At 42.4% G+C, this 17,640-nt stretch overlaps 2 protein-coding genes across 4 annotated transcripts in view; one reads left to right on the forward strand and one right to left on the reverse strand.

Moving 5' to 3' along the window:
* Nucleotides 1-8,441, reverse strand: part of Ints7 (integrator complex subunit 7) — a 54,791-nt gene extending 46,350 nt beyond the window's left edge. Inside the window, 4 exon segments of the mRNA XM_028882854.2 lie at nt 2,142-2,288; nt 2,969-3,078; nt 3,080-3,099; nt 8,246-8,441. Coding sequence (XP_028738687.1) covers nt 2,142-2,288; nt 2,969-3,078; nt 3,080-3,099; nt 8,246-8,339 — 371 coding nt within the window. The 5' untranslated portion in view covers nt 8,340-8,441.
* The window catches only part of Dtl (denticleless E3 ubiquitin protein ligase homolog), a 41,960-nt gene continuing 29,826 nt past the window's right edge, over nt 5,507-17,640 (forward strand). Inside the window, exons 1-5 of one of the 3 annotated variants that reach the window (XM_037211127.1) lie at nt 5,507-5,889; nt 13,859-13,984; nt 14,531-14,629; nt 15,563-15,624; nt 15,702-15,822. In XM_037211127.1, the coding sequence (XP_037067022.1) occupies nt 14,539-14,629; nt 15,563-15,624; nt 15,702-15,822 (274 nt within the window). In that variant the 5' untranslated portion in view covers nt 5,507-5,889; nt 13,859-13,984; nt 14,531-14,538. Of the gene's footprint in view, nt 5,890-8,656; nt 8,848-8,929; nt 9,438-13,858; nt 13,985-14,530; nt 14,630-15,562; nt 15,625-15,701; nt 15,823-17,640 lie in introns of those variants that run through there. The other 2 variants (XM_028882855.2, XM_037211126.1) reach the window with 2 other exon arrangements.

The following is a 17,640-nucleotide window of genomic DNA, read 5'->3' on the forward strand; positions in this document are numbered from 1 at the left end:
TAAAACGTGTTTCAACTGTTACTCGTGAAGATTACAAGGCGATATTTTGTCTTTAAAATATATTTCTTTTGAAGTTTACTAGAAACTGCCAATTTTATTAGCAGCAATAGTCCTTACAGGCCCAACTGCTGGAACTCTGTGAAGGACAAGCTACACACAGAGTGGGATGCTCAAGTATGAAATGAACCTTGTCAAATATTCAACCTCCAAAAAATTCACTTTTAAATTCTATTATTCTCCTTCATTGTTTCTGATAAAAACTAAAATAATGCATACTTATGGGAACAATTCAACATCACATCTCTCCAGTCCCTGACTCAGTGACCCCTCCCCAAATAATCACTGTTGACAGTCTTCCTTGAGATCTTTTCTGAACCTGTAGACGATGTACTCACTGACAGGAAGGCGCAAAAGTAGATCCCATCCCTTGCTGCTCTTGAAAAGATCCTGGGTTCAGTTCCCACAGAGCAGCTCACAATGCCTGTAACACCAGTTACAGGGGATTGGACACTCCCCACTGACCTCAAGGGTACCAGGCATGCATGTGGTACACAGACATTCACACAGGCGCGCACACACACACAATCTCAAAATCCCTTTAACTCTATCTCTCTATCTATCTATCTATCTATCTCTCTATCTCTCTATCTATCCATCCATCCTATCTGTGTTAGTATAAACATACTGTTCTTTTACCCAATATTCTATCAATTGAGATAGAATCTTCCTCAACTTTTTATTTTATAAAAACAATGTGACAATCATTCATATACAGTCACACAGCAACTTTTTTTCTTTTTGGATAGATGGCCTGGAGTTTGCTATGTAGCCATGGCTGGCCTCAAACTCAGAGATCCTCCTGCCTCTGCCTCCCCAGTGCTGAGACTAAGTGTCTTAATTTTAAGTTTCCCATTGGCTATAGTCTCTGGCCCCCCAGCCCTTTTCTGTTTGTGGTGTTGGGAATTTAACCTAGTGTCTCAAGTATGCTAGGCTGGATAGCTTTTTGGGTTTTTGTTGTTGTTGTTTGTTTTTTAGTTTTTTCGAGACAGGGTTTCTTTGTGTACTTTGGTACCTGTCCTGGATCTCACTCTGTAGACCAGGCCATCCTCGAACTCACAGAGATCCGCCTGGCTCTGCCTCCCGAGTGCTGGGATTAAAGGCGTGCGCCACCACTGCTCCGCTGTTTTTGTTCTCTTGAGACAGTTTCTCTTTGTAGCTGGCTGTCCTAGAACTAGCTGGCCTTGAACTCACATAGATCCCCCTGTCTCTACCTCCTAAGTGCTAGGCCTAAAGGTATGCACCACCGCCCAGCAAGCTGGATAGTTTCTTAAAGGTAACACTCAATAACATTTTTTGGTCTCATATAGCTCAGGCTGGTCTTAAACTTACTGTGTAGCCAAAATGACCCTGAACCTCCTGCCTCAACTTCCCAAGTGCTGGGATTACAGCTGTGCACCACCATGCCCAGTTTCATGGAGTTTCCTGAAGCTGGGAATTGAACCCAGGGCTTTAGCAGTGCCAGGTAAGTAAGCACTTTTACCAAGTCAGCTGCACCCCCAGCCCCAAGAACGTTAAAACACATGTTAATCAAAAGGCAGAAGAACGACAAAGCAACTGAATAAGAATTCCTGAATAAGAAAGTACCAATGCTTGACCCAGAAAAAAGTAGTGGCCTCCTAGTTAAAAAAGAGTATGGGCAGGGAAAGCTAGAAAGGAAACCGATAATTTAATTAACCGAGTTTCAAAAAACTGCCCCCAAATTATACATGTGATTATACAAGCAGAATTGAAAGAAAATGAAGACAGGCATGGTGTGGCATAGAGATGGAATCCAAGCTACTTGGAAGGCTAACATAGGAAGGTCCCAAGTTCAATGCCTGCCTGGGGAACTTCAAAAGTTCAAAAGAGCAAGGTGATGCCGTACTGAAATCCACCTAGTTCTTAGAGCAGAGTGCCTACACAGTGGGATGTCTGAAACACAAGCAAGGCAATTTACAACCAGAAAGCATTACAGATGCTAACCTGGATCTACACACAAAGATGGTTACCATAGTTTGTGTAGTCTTAGTGAAAAACAAGTCCTTTTAGGTACATAATGACAGCTTAACTAGTCTGTATTGAATCACACAGAGACACAGTACCGGAGAGTGATAGCTCTTGCCACAGGATCATTACTGTGAATCACTGAGAAAACCCTCTTCACAAATTCATCCACGTTTAGAATCTTCTCCAGGTGCTTTTCACTTTGCTGGGTCACTTTGAGAACACAGAGCCTCAGAAAGTTGTTTCTAGAAAAAGTGGGGAAAGAAACGAGCTCACTATAGGAGAGGCATATGTAATGGTTAGAGCAGTAGCAGAGGCAACTGCTTTTCATGCCATCACAACCTGTCTCACCACGAAGAGCCACTAAGCTGTACGTGGTGGATCCCAACCCAAAGCAGCTGCAATACCTGTGGCCCTGCTCGAAGATGCCTGATGGCCCAGTCACACCATGGCCACGCCCAGGGTGACCTCCCTCCGCTCCCAGTACCCATCACTGCTTTCCTCCCTCAGGTCTGACCTGACGTATATATGGAAGGTAAGAGTGGGGACAGAAATGAGGAAATGGGCATTTACTCAGTGCTTACATGTTTCAAAAACTGCACACACATGCATCTCATGGTACAAATCACTAAATGAAATCAGGAATTTCATAAAACAATCTGTACAGAAAACTACAGATTCTTATAAAATAGACACACAGTAATAGAATAAGGTTGTTCTGATTTAATTTATCTTGTTCCCTAAAGAAATAATTAATTACTCTCTGAACCTTACTTTTCATTTTTGCTAAATGTCATTAAATCTCATGCCAAAGTGTGGTGCAATGCAATGTGCATCCACCTGAGTGGCAAGCAGTCCTAATGGGCCAGAAGAAAAGACAGTACTAAGTATGCAGTTAGCATGTTGAGGCATTACAAAGACTTACCCAACTCTGAAAACATCAGCTAACTTTAGGAATGCTGAATTGATGAGAATAGGGAAGGGGTACTTCTGGAAAAGCCGAGGGAAGCGGACAACCGCCTCACACTGCTCCCCAGAGTTTGCCAGACCTCAGACCTGTTGAAGAAGCATAGGAGGAACTCATTACCAACCTGGAGCTCTGGGCAGAAACATCAAACACTGACTTGGACAGCTCCAGGAGAACAGTTATTCAATAATTAAGAGAAGCACCTCTATGACTCCTGTTCCAAACTGAAAATGGAAGGCTGGGCAAGATGGCACATACCTATAACCCCAACGCTCAGAAGGCTGAGGCAGGAAGATTACAGTTCAAACAAAATAAAATAGTTAACAATAAAAGTAAACAAAAATGGCATGTAAAAGTGATTTGGAGGCTGGGCATGGTGGCACATAGCTATATCATGAGAGGAAGAGGAAAAAGACTCAGTTCAAGGCCATCCTTAGCTACATAGCAAGTTTGAGGTCAGAGTATGTAACCGCATCTGGCATTTAAGACTACCAAACTACTACTTCTCTTTTTCTTCTTCTTTTTTTTTTTAAAGTTTTTTCAAGACAAGGTTTCTCTGTGTAGTTTTGGTGCTTGTCCTGGATCTCGCTCTGTAGACGAGGCTGGCCTCGAACTCACAAAAATCCACCTGGCTCTGCCTCCCGAGTGCCAGGATTAAAGGCGTGCGCCACCACGGCTTGACTACCAAATTCTAAGAATACCTAACACTACACTGCCAAACTGACTGGATGAGGGCACCTGCTGTTGCTAAGCAACAAGAGATGCTACAGTGAGTTATGTCATTTAGGACCAATGCAGCTGGCACTGCTACCACCACAGCCACAGGAACTGTGGGCACTCCTGAGCTTTCTCTTTGCATCTCCAGCTACCAGAGTCATGTGTCTGGTCAGCAGGCCTGAGAGGTCAGATGCTACTCTTGAAACACAAGCTAGAGTTTTTGTTTCCACCTTCATAAAAAGGGGCTAGCCGGGCGGTGGTGGCGCACGCCTTTAATCCCAGCACTCCGGAGGCAGAGCCAGGCGAATCTCTGTGAGTTCGAGGCCAGCCTGGGCTACCAAGTGAGTCCCAGGAAAGGCACAAAGCTACACAGAGAAACCCTGTCTTGAAAAACCAAAAAAAAAAAAAAAGGGGGGGGGGGGTGGGGAGCTCATATGGGTCACTCTTAAAGCATATGAAAAAAAGTTCATGAGATACCGAGTAACCACTAATACAACTAGCATTCACTAAAAATACCACTGATGGAGCATTACCATGAAAGAACATTTTAGAGATGAACATAATTCAAAACTGAATCACTATGTTCATATATATATATATATATATATACATACATATATACAGATATATATATATATATATATATATATATATATACACACACACATATATATGTGTGTTTTGGTTTTGTTTTTGTTTTTCAAGACAGGGTTTTCCTGTGTAACATCCCTCATTGTCCTGGAACTCGCTTTATAGACCAGGCTAGCCTCAAACTCACAGAAATCTGCCTGCTTCTGTTTCCTGAGTGCTGGGATTAAAGGTGTGTGCCACCACTGCCCTGAATACATTCATTTTTTTAAGGTGCTTATGTTGTTGTAACAGGGAATAAAAACACATACCCAAGTATCACCACACAGGGCTAAGATACATTGCAATGGCAGAGCAGCAGCAGCACATCAGGAATAAGACCCTCAGCACTACAGAGAAATAAACCAAGTACAACCACACAACAGAAGACAACCCACAATCCACAGCCTAGTAAGTGGACAACAATAAAGGCACTTCATAGTTAGAAACCAGAAATAGAAATGGCAGTCAACTTATAATTGCTGAATACCCTTTCCCAAAACTTCAGAAACCATTGCAAAACGAACACGCTGACATATAATAATGCAGTCTGTATGTGTGAAAATAAGAACTTTTGAGACTAAACAGATCAGTCATATAAGCCTGTGAAGCTGTGGTTTCAGTAAGTGCTGAAAAGGGGCCCTGGATTTCTCATTAGTTTATGTGATTTAGTCCATCAGAGGGTCAAGAGCTAGACTGCAGAATCAGTACTTCCTAATTCAGCTTCATCGCAGTGAACTAGTTGCTGAACCTAGCCTTTGCCCCAGTTCTATATAACTTTAAAGATTCTCTTGTCAATGCTGGTAGACTAAATTTAGTCTGGTAGTAAACATTCTCAAGAAAAATAATCTGAATCTGTCCCCCATCTATCTATCCCCCAGCCCCGACAGAGTTTCTCTGTGTAACAACTCGAGCTGTCCTAGAACACGTCTGCAGATCAGGCTGGCTACAGAGATCTTCCTGCCTCTGCCTGTGTTGGGATTAAAGGCGTGCACTACCACACCTGGCTGTTCACCTGACTACTGTAAACCTACTAATTATGACATGGAGTCAGTCACCTGGCACACACTCAGTGGCTGAAGCCATTCTGTCAGGACTATGGAGTTACAGTCTCGATCACCCTAACACCAACTACATTCGTGCCAACATGGGCAGTACAACAGAACTCTTTTCCACAGGGAGAATGTGTGGAATTGGGTGGAGAGTAACATCCTAGGGGAATCCTAGTAAGTGGATTCTGTCCTGACTCTTACCCAGTTCTCAGTTCAATGAGCACTCCATCAGGATTTTCACACAGCATGAAGTTCACCGACTCTCCAGAAGGAAACCCATCCTCTACAATCCCTCTCTCCCACTGCATGTGCAGCAAGAAAGGGAATGAATGAGTCACCACTCCCTTCCCCACGGTCACCTTTATCTTTTCCAAAGCCAGCAGGCTGGGTGACATCATTTAACCTTTCTCTCTGTGCGAAAGAGATCTCGCTTGTTTTCATCTGGACAACTTCCAATCAACTGAGGGAAAAATCCTTGGATTGGTAAGAATCTACATTAGGAAAAGCTACACTTTTTTGAGTAACATGTAAGACTTTGCCTTTAGCAATGGCCCCTTCCTCTGCCCAAAAGTACCCATGTGTGTCACATTGCTCTGCTCCTGACACATACAATGTATCTCTCTGAGCTTGAGGCTTATCTGTGAAACATGCACCATTCACTTCTTACACGGTATGTATTTTATTTTAACTCTTCTTATAAAAAAGGTTGTAGCCAGGCGGTGGTGGCTCACGCCTTTAATCCCAGCACTCGGGAGGCAGAGCCAGGCGGATCTCTGTGAGTTCGAGGCCAGCCTGGTCTACAGAGTGAGTCCCAGGAAAGGCAAAAAGCTACACAGAGAAACCCTGTCTCGAAAAACCAAAAAAAAAAAAAAAAAAAAAAAAAAGAAAAAAAAAAAAGGTTGTATTAACTTTTTCCTTATAACTTCAACCTTTCCTTTTTAAGATTTTTATTTTTAATTATGTGTATGTGGGGGCAGGGGAAGGTACATGAGCATCAGATTCCCTGGAGTTACAGGACGTTGTGAGGTTTGTGGTGTGAGTGCTGAGAACAGATCTCTGGTCCCCTGCAAAAGCAATGTGGTCTCTTAAAGGCTAAGTCATCCCTACAGCACCAGCAATCTTTCTAAAACTGTAAATCTTATCTTATTATTATTGTGTGCATGTGTGCACATGTACACGTGTGTGAAGGCAGGCACAGGAGCACCACAGGGAAGACAACCTGCAGGAGTCAGTTCTCTTCCACATGGGTTCCAAGGATCAGCAAGGTAGTCAGGCTTGCAGAGCAAGCTGTCTCACTGGTCCACAACTGCATACTTTTCAGAGGTAACTCTAGATATCTTTTTTTTCCATGCCTCATATCCTGACCCCTGTTCTACATTATTTACTCTTAGCATGGGACAAGATCAGGTACACTGGAGGGATAGAAAATAGCTTTGAGAAGGAAATTATTATACAATATTTAAAGAATAAAGTTCCTATTATAACTTTACATTTTAGAGGTAAAAAGACCCATAGCTTTGTAAGAGTAAAAACCAAAAACCCAGCTCAACATCAATTTTTGTTTGAAGAGTATGTACACCCAATTCGGATGTTGTAACTTTTTTTATATATCAAAAGAAAGTAAAGGCTTTCTTTACGAATCTAAGAATGATGCTGGGTGTGGTGGCTGGCGAATGCCTTTAGTCCCAGCGCTTGAGAGGCAGAGGCAAGTGGATTTCTGTGAGTTCGAGGTCAGCCTGGTCTACAAAGTGAGTTCCAGGACAGCCTGGGCTGTTAGACAGAGAAACTGTCTCTGAGAATGGGCCAGGGATGTGGCTCAATTGGTAAAGTGCTTGGCACTGACTAAACCAGATGTGCTGGTGAACACCTGTAATCTAGGACTTGGGAAGCTGAGAATGAGGATCAAAAGTTGAAGGTTATCCTTGGCTATACAGAGTTCCAGGCCAACTGGACTTCATGACAGCCTGTTGTAAAATGTGAGAAACTTTTATCTATAGCAGTCCCATACAAACATAACTATTTTTTTCAAAGTCCCTAAAGGTTCAACAGGCATGTTCAAATCACAGAGCTGTAAAGGGGCTAAGGTGGACTTGAGGGCAGATCTTTAAAGAGTTATCTAGGCTTCACATTAACACTTGAGTTCTTTATGGATAACTATCTGCCCCTGCCTCCCTTATCCATGTCTAGAAACAAAGGCGTACCTCTTTAGCATTTAATAAATTCATCTTTTGCATATCATTGTCATTTAATATTTGCAACACTGCTGGCAACTCAGACGTACTGTGTCCACTGTGCAGACGAATCGAGGCTAGTCGCTTTCCACAATTACATTGGCAGAATTGGAATTTAACTCCTAGCCCCCAAGTTTCTTCTCCTAGCTACCTGCATTAGAAAAGGTAACTCGTGGAACTTGTCTGTAGAGAATGAGCGCACCTAGTTATGATTTTCAGATGTTCTCAGCCATATGGAACCTGTTTTAGAACTCGCAGTTAGCAGTCACACAAAACACATCGCTGTAAAATGCTCACGAAATCTTTTGGCTCTCTTGATGAAGACCTCATCTCCACTGAACGTTTTAAAAGATAATCTCAAAATTCATTACTTTTAGAAAGGACCTCATTTACGGTTGGGGAAATATGGAGACTGTGCCCCCAGGTGGTCAAAAGCGTCCTTGCTAGCACGGCCTCGGGTACAGCCGAGCAAGGCCAATCCAGCAGTCCTGCAAGCGCCGAAGCGCTTCCCGCCCCGCACATCGGCGCATGCGCCTTTTGGCCTCTCCGGCTGCGGCCACAGGGTGGCGCCACTTCCCCCCAGACGCTTCGCCCGCTCCTTCCAATACCTTTGTCCAGTTCCATAAGAGCAGAGTTAGCGTCCAGCTCCTGTTCGCCATAGCCGGCGTCGGCCAGAAAAGACTTGGTTGAGTTTGACGCCATGGCCGGAGCAGTTACCCGGCTCGTCTAGTCACAAAGATTGCAAACTCTTCCCCAGCACCGCCATCTTCTCCCGCCGCGGTCTCGCGGATTTTTCCCTCCGCGCGCTGTCAGGCAGTGTACGCATGCGCCCCGGCCGCCCCGCCGTTCGCCGGCGCCTCTGTGGGCCCCCCGCGCAGGCGCTCAGGGAGCTCCCGAACCCTGAGTTCCCGCGGCCGAGCACGAAGGGGGCGGGGCTTCGGAGGGGGAAGTGCCTCCGAGGCGCCGGGACGCTGCGGCGAGAGCCAATCAGAGCGCGTGACGTCAGTTTGGCGCGGAGTTTGGCGGCCGGGGCTTACAGTGGCGGGAGTTGGAGGCAAACGCGGGTCGCGGTGTAGAGGGTGCAAGCGGCGGCTCGTGTGGAACTCGGGGGCCATCTTCTCGGCGTTTCCCTCCGCGGAGCCTTGTCCCCAGGCCCAGATGCTCTTCAACTCGGTGCTCCGGCAGCCCCAGCTGGGCGTCCTGCGGAACGGTGAGTAACGGTCCTAACGGCCGCTCGCCGCGGCGGGAACCGCCTCCCCCAGGCGCTCCACCTTGGATCGCTGCCGACTCCGGGCCTCGAGGTCTCCCGCGGCCGGAGTGGGTCCGGGTGAGCGAGGGCCGCCGAAGACAAGCGTACTCTGCTTCCCTCCGGACGCTGTTCACCGGAGTCGAGCTTTTCTAAGTCGGGACGGAGGCCGAAGTTGGGACGTTGAGCTAACTGGCCTCCCAGGCCCCTGGCTGCTTACGTCAATATCGCGCGTTAACTAGAGAAGGCATGCCTGTGGGAGTTGGGGGTGGGGGGCGCTCCGGGACCAGCGACGTGCGATCCCTGCAGGACCGCGGTGATCCCTGCAAGTTTGTTGTTCCGCACCAGTGCGCGTGGCCTGCAGTTGAGGAACGCAGTCAGGCGGAGAAGACACGACGTCTGCTTTTCCAGCGCCGAAGCCCCCTCCCCCATCTCTACGGCGTCGGAAAAGTTCGAAATTACAGACTAAAAGATGCCCATAGCCACACCCCCGAGGTGACCACGGGTCACTATTGATTGAAGGGTATTGTTCCAGATGTTTTTTGATGCCCGAGGTATATCCAGGAATGGGGTTGAATTTTTTTTTTTTTCACTTCACGGTGGAATTCGGCCATATTCTCGTGTTACCATATAGAATATCAGCTCATTTCCTACAGTTCTTAAGGCAGTCTTACAGAACATTAGCAGTCAGAGGCGCAATTAGATGTATGTGTCGTTGAACTAAATCTTTGAAGAATAGGCTTAAGAAAACACTTGAAGATGAAAAGGTCCTTAACGTCCTGCTCCCATCTAAAACTCTGTATTCATACTTCTTCCTTGGACACTGCCTCTCTTCCTAGAACTCTACGCAAGTAAGTTCTTCCCATATTGGGAATGGCTGCCCCCCACACACAATGGTTGTGAACTATCTTTAGAGTTAAAGCGCCTGAGTTTCCATTCCACCTCCTTTTTATGTGGCCAAGGAAGGCTATTCAAACTTTGTCCGCTTTTCAGTCTCTCTGGTGTTTACAGATACTCGTTCAGTGATAGGCGCTGGGATTCATGTACTGTTACTCATGAAATCAGTGCATCTCCTTTCCCTGCAGTGTTGCTGTGCCACCCCCACCCCCGTCACTTAGCAGAGACTTTACAGCTGCCTGCACTCCCCCCATTCCCTATATTTTAGATAGATTTCTGTGAAAGCTGTGTGGGTTGATCTTCACTCAGACAGTCAGGCATACAAGCATCTTAAATTCTAATGCCCCAAACTGAGTTGACTTTTCCCCAAAACCTGTTACCTACAGGTTGGGGAGTGATATTTTAAACTGGTATCCCCAACCAAAGCCTCAAAGACTCCATTCATTATTATATGTTCAAAACGTTCCTTTAAGCTTGCTTGAAACTATCTCTTTCATCCCCACTGATTCAGCCTCTTTACCACGTACTGAATCTCTTCCATTTTCACCATTCTGTTTCCCTAGACTGGACCCTGATACTTTACTCTCTGGATTATAACAAGCCTCCAAAATGTGCTTTCAGTTCCTTTCTCCACTGATGTCTGTAAATGGAAATATGATTACTCTTTTGTGTATTTTAAATCGGTATCTAAACGTTTTTTAGTATAATCTTACACACGAAAAAAATGTCACTTCTAGCCTTATTGTGAATGTTAGCATCTTGAGATTTCAAGTGCTCTTAACCTTTAACTGCATCTGATACTATAAACACTATAGCAACTTGGTCATGGTATTATCTATTAAATGTGAGCAGACTCTAACTACTTGGTTGCATTTTCTTTTCTTTCTTTCTTTCTTTCTTTCTTTTTTTTTTGCATTTTCTTCTGAATTTATTTCTATTTTTCTCCCAAATTTATTCTATTGTAATTTAATGTATCCTTGAAAAGTTCTTATCACCCTATCATGCTCCCATCAAAAGACATATAAAGTGCTGTTTTTTGTGGTTTTAATACTCATGAGTCCTGAAAGTTTCCCTTGGGATGAATTATCACCATAGATTTTAATAGTGGACAGTTGTTAGAAGCTAACTAACGTTTTATGATTAAAGCAAAAAACAAAATTGTATTGAAAAATGCATCTTTTAAAGAAATGGATATAGGTATCTAGTGCCTTATGATCTCAGTTGTCTCATAATTAAGACCTCACTAATTTTTAATTTTTATTTTAAAATATGTAATGAACACCTAGAAGTTTATCTTGTGACAATGCAAGGTGTGAGATTCGGATGTGAGAATATCTTCCTTTTATAAAAGTTGAAGGAAGTGACAGGTAATAGGAAAGGAAGTCCCTCAACCCTCTCAGACAGCAGCTTTGGAAATAATGCTGTGTGGAAGTTGTTGAATGTCAAGGTGTTGATCCTCAGAAAACAAAAAGCCTTATTTTTGTGAGGATAGGCTGTTAACTTCCTACTGAGGAAAGAACGGACTTTTCCAGATGAGTGTTGGGGGCTGGGGAACACTACAGGTTCATAGTCTAGCACAGTCAACAACAAAAGTGTGTTGTGGGGAGGAGCTGCAGAAGTAATGAAGTAAGCTCAGTAAGTCACTTTAAACACTGCTTATCAGTTTGCATATTAGTGCAGGTAAAGAGGTAGAATTGAGGAATTAGCTTAATTGTGAAATTTTCCAGAACATATTGTGTCTTCTGTTTGACTTATTGGATTCTCCTTTGGATTTGTGTGTTGTAGCCATTAGACTTAAAAATCCTGTACCATATGTGTACATTTAATTTCTTTAGATTCACAGATTATTTACAATGATATTTGATGTTAAAATTATGGAGCAATTACTAAGTTTAGTTTGAGTTCCTTTTCTCCTTTCTGCTCATTCCTTCTCAAACTAGATTTGACTGAGGTTCTTTTGGGCTGAAATGTCTTCTCTGTCAGAGGGGTTCCCTTTCTCATCACTTTTATTACTTCCTTCTACTTTGCAAAAGGAAGGCATTCTCATGTCCCCATCTCACCCTTTGCATGTCTCAAGATTTACAAATTTCTAGGTGTCCATCACACATTTTAAAATAAACAAAAATGTGAGAATTGGCAGTATTCTAAGATGTTTGTTTGTTTAATATTTGCAGTACACTGATCCTTAGTCATCAATTACTTGTTGGATGAATGTTTCTTTTATTGAGGCAGAGCATGTTAATCTAAAAAATCTGAAGTGTAGTGGGCGGTGGTGGTACACGCCTTTAATCTTAGCAGCACTCCGGAGGCACAGGCAGGTGGATCTTTGAGTTCGAGGACTACACAGAGAAAACAACAAAATCTGAAAGTTTTGCTAATATGTTCAAAAGCTTCAAGATGCCCAACCAGTAAAATTCTTGCAAATCTGAAACATTTCTTGTCCTCAAGTATTTTGGATAAGAATATTCAACAGAGCCAACCCTGAGGGCATGAAAGCAGAACAGGCCCCTCCCCTGGCTCATTGCTGCAAGGGTGAGTTAGCCAGGGCAGTGCTGGAGAGCTCCCCCTGGTGATGAGGACGGGAGAACTGACGGGCTGACCAACCCTGCAGTTAGTTACCCAGCACCAGAACCAAGTTTATGAATTGACCCGCCCTAACCTCCACCCCATCTATGGAAGCACATGAAGGGACCTGATCCGCAGAAGGCAAAGCTGCAGGATCTCCACAACACAGGGCAACAACAGGATATCAAGAAGAATCTTAGTGAGAGCCCAGCATCGTTGGTGTAGTAGAAACCAGAGGCCTTGAACCAGACCAATGGCTCTCTGCAGTGAACACTTTCAAGTAAAGATACATGGACAAAGGGGTTTACTGTGTGACTCATTGTGTCACACTGCAGCTTCTGTGACTTTTAATATTTTTCTTTTTTTCTCTTAAATTTTGTTTTATTTTGGGGTGCTATGAAGGGGCAAAAGGATGGAGAAATGAGTGGGATCAAGATGCGTGATGTGAAAGACACACTGAATAAAAAAAAAGTAAAAAAAGTTATGTGAATAAACTAGTCACAGAACAAAAAAAAGAATATTCAACATTTGTGTATTTAAAATGGACCAACCTACTTGTTAATATAAAGCAAATTAGAAACTTGCTTTCTTTCTGAATGAAATGAAAATTTACTTTTAAGTTGTTCAGCTCTGAAGTCTGCCTGACCTTACTCCTTGGGGCAGGTACATACCACTTTAAAGTCATTCGAATGTATGTTAAGATGCTGTGAGTGGGTTCCTGTTAGAATTGTAGGCTCCTAGAATTTCAGCACTCTTAGGGCAAAGGAAGTTAAATTATTAGTGAATATGGTACTAACTACAATAGACAGGTTGATACAGTTACCCTTTGAATGCTGATTGTATGTAATGATTGCTGTTTACTTAAGAGTTTCTCATTACAGACTCCCAAAATGAACTTGTCATGGGAGTATCGGTTTAATTGTTAATGATTTAGTGGCTGTTTCTTTGCTAAGAGTCAGATCTCCTTTTAATGTACAAGGGCACTGGTGCTAATCATAATACACTAATTGTCTACATTTAAGATAGTAAAACCCAAACTGTATATAGTGGCACATCCCTTTAATCCCAGCACTTGGGAGTCAGAGGCAGATGTATATCTGTGAGTTCAAGGACAGCCAGAGCTCTACATAGTGAGACTCTGTCTCAAAAAAACATACATACATACATACATACATACATACATAGATATATAGATATAGATATATATTAAACTAAATGGCCTCAACAGATGTTGGGATTGTGCTTTGATTTCTTCTTAAGAACAGCTTATTCTGGAGAGACATAGATAGTGAGTAGATCTAAGCTAATTATGTAAAGTTCTGTATGAACAAATATTTAGCCAGGTATGATAGTTCATACCGATTATCCCCATCACTTAGGAGGCAGAAACAGGATCATTGCAACTTCCATGCCTCAAGACAAGCAACAAAATTAAAGATACTTATCTCCAGATTTGTGAGAAATGCTAAAACATGTTTACATTTTAATTCTTAAAGGAATTGTCTTGTTTTAGGATGGTCTTCATATTACCCTCTACAATCCCTTCTAAGTGGTTATCAGTGCAGCTGTAATGATGAGCACACATCTTACGGAGAAACAGGAGTCCCTGTTCCTCCATTTGGATGCACTTTCTGTACAGGTAAGAGAAAAACTACACTTCCTTAAATTAGTAATTTAGGTAGATGTTAAAATTATTCTAATTGTTCTCCTGTGATTTATAAGGTAGATGTTTTTAAAATGAAGGGTGGTTTTTATTTGCAGTCATTTTAAAAATGTGAACAGAAATAGGTATTATCTCCAGTCTTATAGTTAATAAAAGAAAGGTTATAAAAGGGAAACTTAAAACCAACAAGCTTGATCTGCTAGTAGTCTGTGTCTTGCTCTTCTGATTTAGCCCTTCTCAAGGCAGAATATCTGAAGACAATTTTGATGGTTTTGAGTCTTATATATATATGAGTGTTTTGCTTGTATGTGTGTGTCTGTGTATCTGTGCAGCACAAAGGCCAGAAGAAGGCCTTGGATCCCTGGGAATTAGAGTTAGAGACAGTTGTTTACCTGTCATGTGGGTGTGGGAGTCAAATCCCAATTCTCTCACCTCTGAGCCATCTCTCCGACCCTGTTTTGAGTCATTTAATACCTTTGTACTCATTTGGAAACTTGTTGTATGTTCTTTGTTTCTATTCAGCTCCCGGTATGGAGCATATTTTAGCAGTTGCCAATGAAGAAGGCTTCGTCAGGTTATATAACACAGAATCACAAATTAGCAAAAAGACATGCTTCAAGGGTAAGTCAATCATTTTTAACATTTTTAATTCATAAAGCCTTTGGTAAATTACTATTTAATACAGATGTACTGAACATAGGACACAGTGTTAAGATGGTGGTCCAGCCCGGGTGGAATAAGATACGTAATCATGTATGTAATAAGAAGAGTGAGCGAAAAGCTCCTCTGCAGAAACAGGGGTCAAAGCATGCGGGACCTTGAATGTCAGACTAAAGTTATTTCCTTGTTAGGATTTGAAGGTTTTAGATCTAGAGACTGTTTTGAGAAGATTCTATTTTAGAGAATACTTTTTTTTTTTTTTTTTTTTTTTTTTTTTCGAGACAGGGTTTCTCTGTGTAGCTTTGCGCCTTTCCTGGAGCTCACTTCTCACTTGGTAGCCCAGGTTGGCCTCGAACTCACAGAGATCCGCCTGGCTCTGCCTCCCGAGTGCTGGGATTAAAGGCGTGCGCCACCAACGCCTGGCCCATTTTAGAGAATACTTTTAATACTCAGAAGATAATTTTATTTATTTCAGGAAGGGGGACTTTGGGGAAATGCATATACATGTATACATGCGTGTGGAGGCCAGAGGTTGGTGTTATGTGTTTTCCTTATCGTGCTCTGCCTTACTTTGTGAGACAAGGTCTCATTGAACTTGGAGCTCATTAATTAGACTTGCACTTGGTATTTATTTGGGTGTTGGGATCTGAACTTAGATCCTCTTGCTTGTGCATCAAGTACTTTACCTACTGAGCCATCTCCCCAGCCCTCAATTGGCTTTAGATGTTAGCTCTCCCATGTGTCGTGGAAATGTGTGATGTCTATGACTCCATGATGCTCTTAGGGCCGTTGGCAGCAGAGTACTAGCCACCATCTTATAATTTAAACGTCTGCTGGTATGACTGTCACAGAACACAATCTAGATATGTCACACTTCACATTTTCTTTGTTTAGAGTGGATGGCTCACTGGAATGCTGTCTTTGACCTGGCCTGGGTACCTGGTGAACTTAAACTTGTAAGTGACTTTTATTAGGCCTGAGTAGATGCAGAAAAAGGGTTTCTTTCTTCAATTTAACTATGTTATTTTTAAAGGTTACAGCAGCAGGTGATCAAACAGCCAAATTTTGGGATGTGAAAGCTGGTGAGTTGATGGGAACATGCAAAGGTCATCAGTGCAGCCTCAAGTCTGTAGCTTTTTCCAAGTTTCAAAAAGGTATGTTGGTGTTCATCATTTTAGCTCTTAATGATGGGGAGATACAATGCCATAATTGTTTGCCTTTGTTCTGTCAAAGTTGTTTATTTAATCTAACTAGGTGGTGGAGATTTCAGGATGACTGAAAATCTTAATGAAGTTAAGTTGGTTAAGGCCCATTAAATTTTTTTTTTCTTAATGTGTATGGGTATTTTGCCTGCATGTATGTCTGTGCACTGCATGTATGCTGTGCCTGTGGAGGCCAGAATAGGGCATTGGATTCCTCCTGGGACTAGAGTTAAGAAGGTTGTGAGCCACTCTGATAGTACTGAAAGTCAAAGCCAGCTCCTATAGAAGAGCAGTACTTTAATTTCTGAGCTGTCTCTCAGCCCCTTGTGTCCATTTTTAGGTCATTATCTCCATCTTGTCCTGGAAGTTTAATAGTCTTAAGGCAATTTTGGTTTTTCTATGACCAGCTTTGAAGATGGTAAGATAGTACTATTGTTAATTGTTTGAGTTTTTGAGACAGTCTCACTGTGTAGCCCTGTCGACCTTACTGTGTAAAGCAGGCTGTCCAGGAACTCCCTGAGATTCATCTTCTGCCTCCCACATGCCGCGATTAAAGGCATATGCTATTGTGCTTGGCAGAATACTCTGTTTTTAGAAAGAATATTATCATTTATTCACACAGATACTCTGGAATATTAAACTGAGCTATTGAATTGGTTTAGGCTTTTGGCAAAGTTAAACTTTGGTATTTTTCTGGGACAGAGTCTCAGACTCCTCAGAAATTTGTGAGCCTCCCACCTCAGCCTGCTACATTGGTGTTACAGGCATGTGTCACCATTCCCTGGTCACAGTGTTACTTTTAGTCTGCTCTAGTTGCTGTGAAGCTAAAATTCTGAAGAGGTATTGTATGTCATGAGTTTCAATTGCCACATAACTTGTCATTAACATGTGTGTTATATGAAATTAAGAATGTGTTGTGTTCTGATTTGTTGTACTCTTAGATTTAAGTTTTAAAAGTGTACATGTGGATAAGCTTATGCTAATATGTAAAAGAAAAGGCATTGGGTAGACAGGGAGCTGGTGGGCTTTTATCCTGGCTGCTAGTAGTACATTAGTTAACCTAGTTGGAAACTGCCCACAAGGTCCCATAGTTTGGTCGGTGAAACAGATTAGGTTTCAGCCTGCCTTCCTCTTAGCCATGCATAGAATGGCTTTAGACAGCTTTACATTTTATTTTAGGCTTTGCATTGTCATTTTGATCTCCTTGGGACTTAGTTTTTTAATTCAGTTGGATTGGTGCCCAATACCATTTTATTCATGAAAATAATTGTGAGCATAAAAAGAGGTGCGATATGAACCCACTTTTTAAGCCCTGGAGACTATAAATGAAGTGTTTGTATGGATGGTTTTTTAGTTTTATAGTAGCATGGTGGAAAAGTTCTCTGGTACAGTCATTCAACCCTATATGAACAGCATACAAGTGACCATAATTGGACATGAGGATACTACTGAAATGTATCTCCCCTGAATGGCTGCCTTCTGAAGATTTGTAAATTAGACATGTACACTTGGTTTTGCCAGAAAGAAGATAGCATTAGAATTCTGGTAGATAATTAAAATTAATTAAATTTATTTGTGGTGTCTCCTAAAAGCTTACATCTCATATTTGAACCTTTCTCATTCTTCATTTCAGTTTAAAGCCAATCCTTCACCCTAAGTTACTGGTTCTCGACCCCAGTGAACGTTGGCTCTCTAAAGATTTTTTTTAAACATGCTAATTAATTAAATGGTAATCTCTGGGAGGTGAGCCAGGTGTTTTTGGTTTTTGTT

This window comes from Peromyscus leucopus, chromosome 15 (assembly GCF_004664715.2).
Source record: "Peromyscus leucopus breed LL Stock chromosome 15, UCI_PerLeu_2.1, whole genome shotgun sequence".
In the NCBI taxonomy this organism is placed as follows: domain Eukaryota; kingdom Metazoa; phylum Chordata; class Mammalia; order Rodentia; family Cricetidae; genus Peromyscus; species Peromyscus leucopus.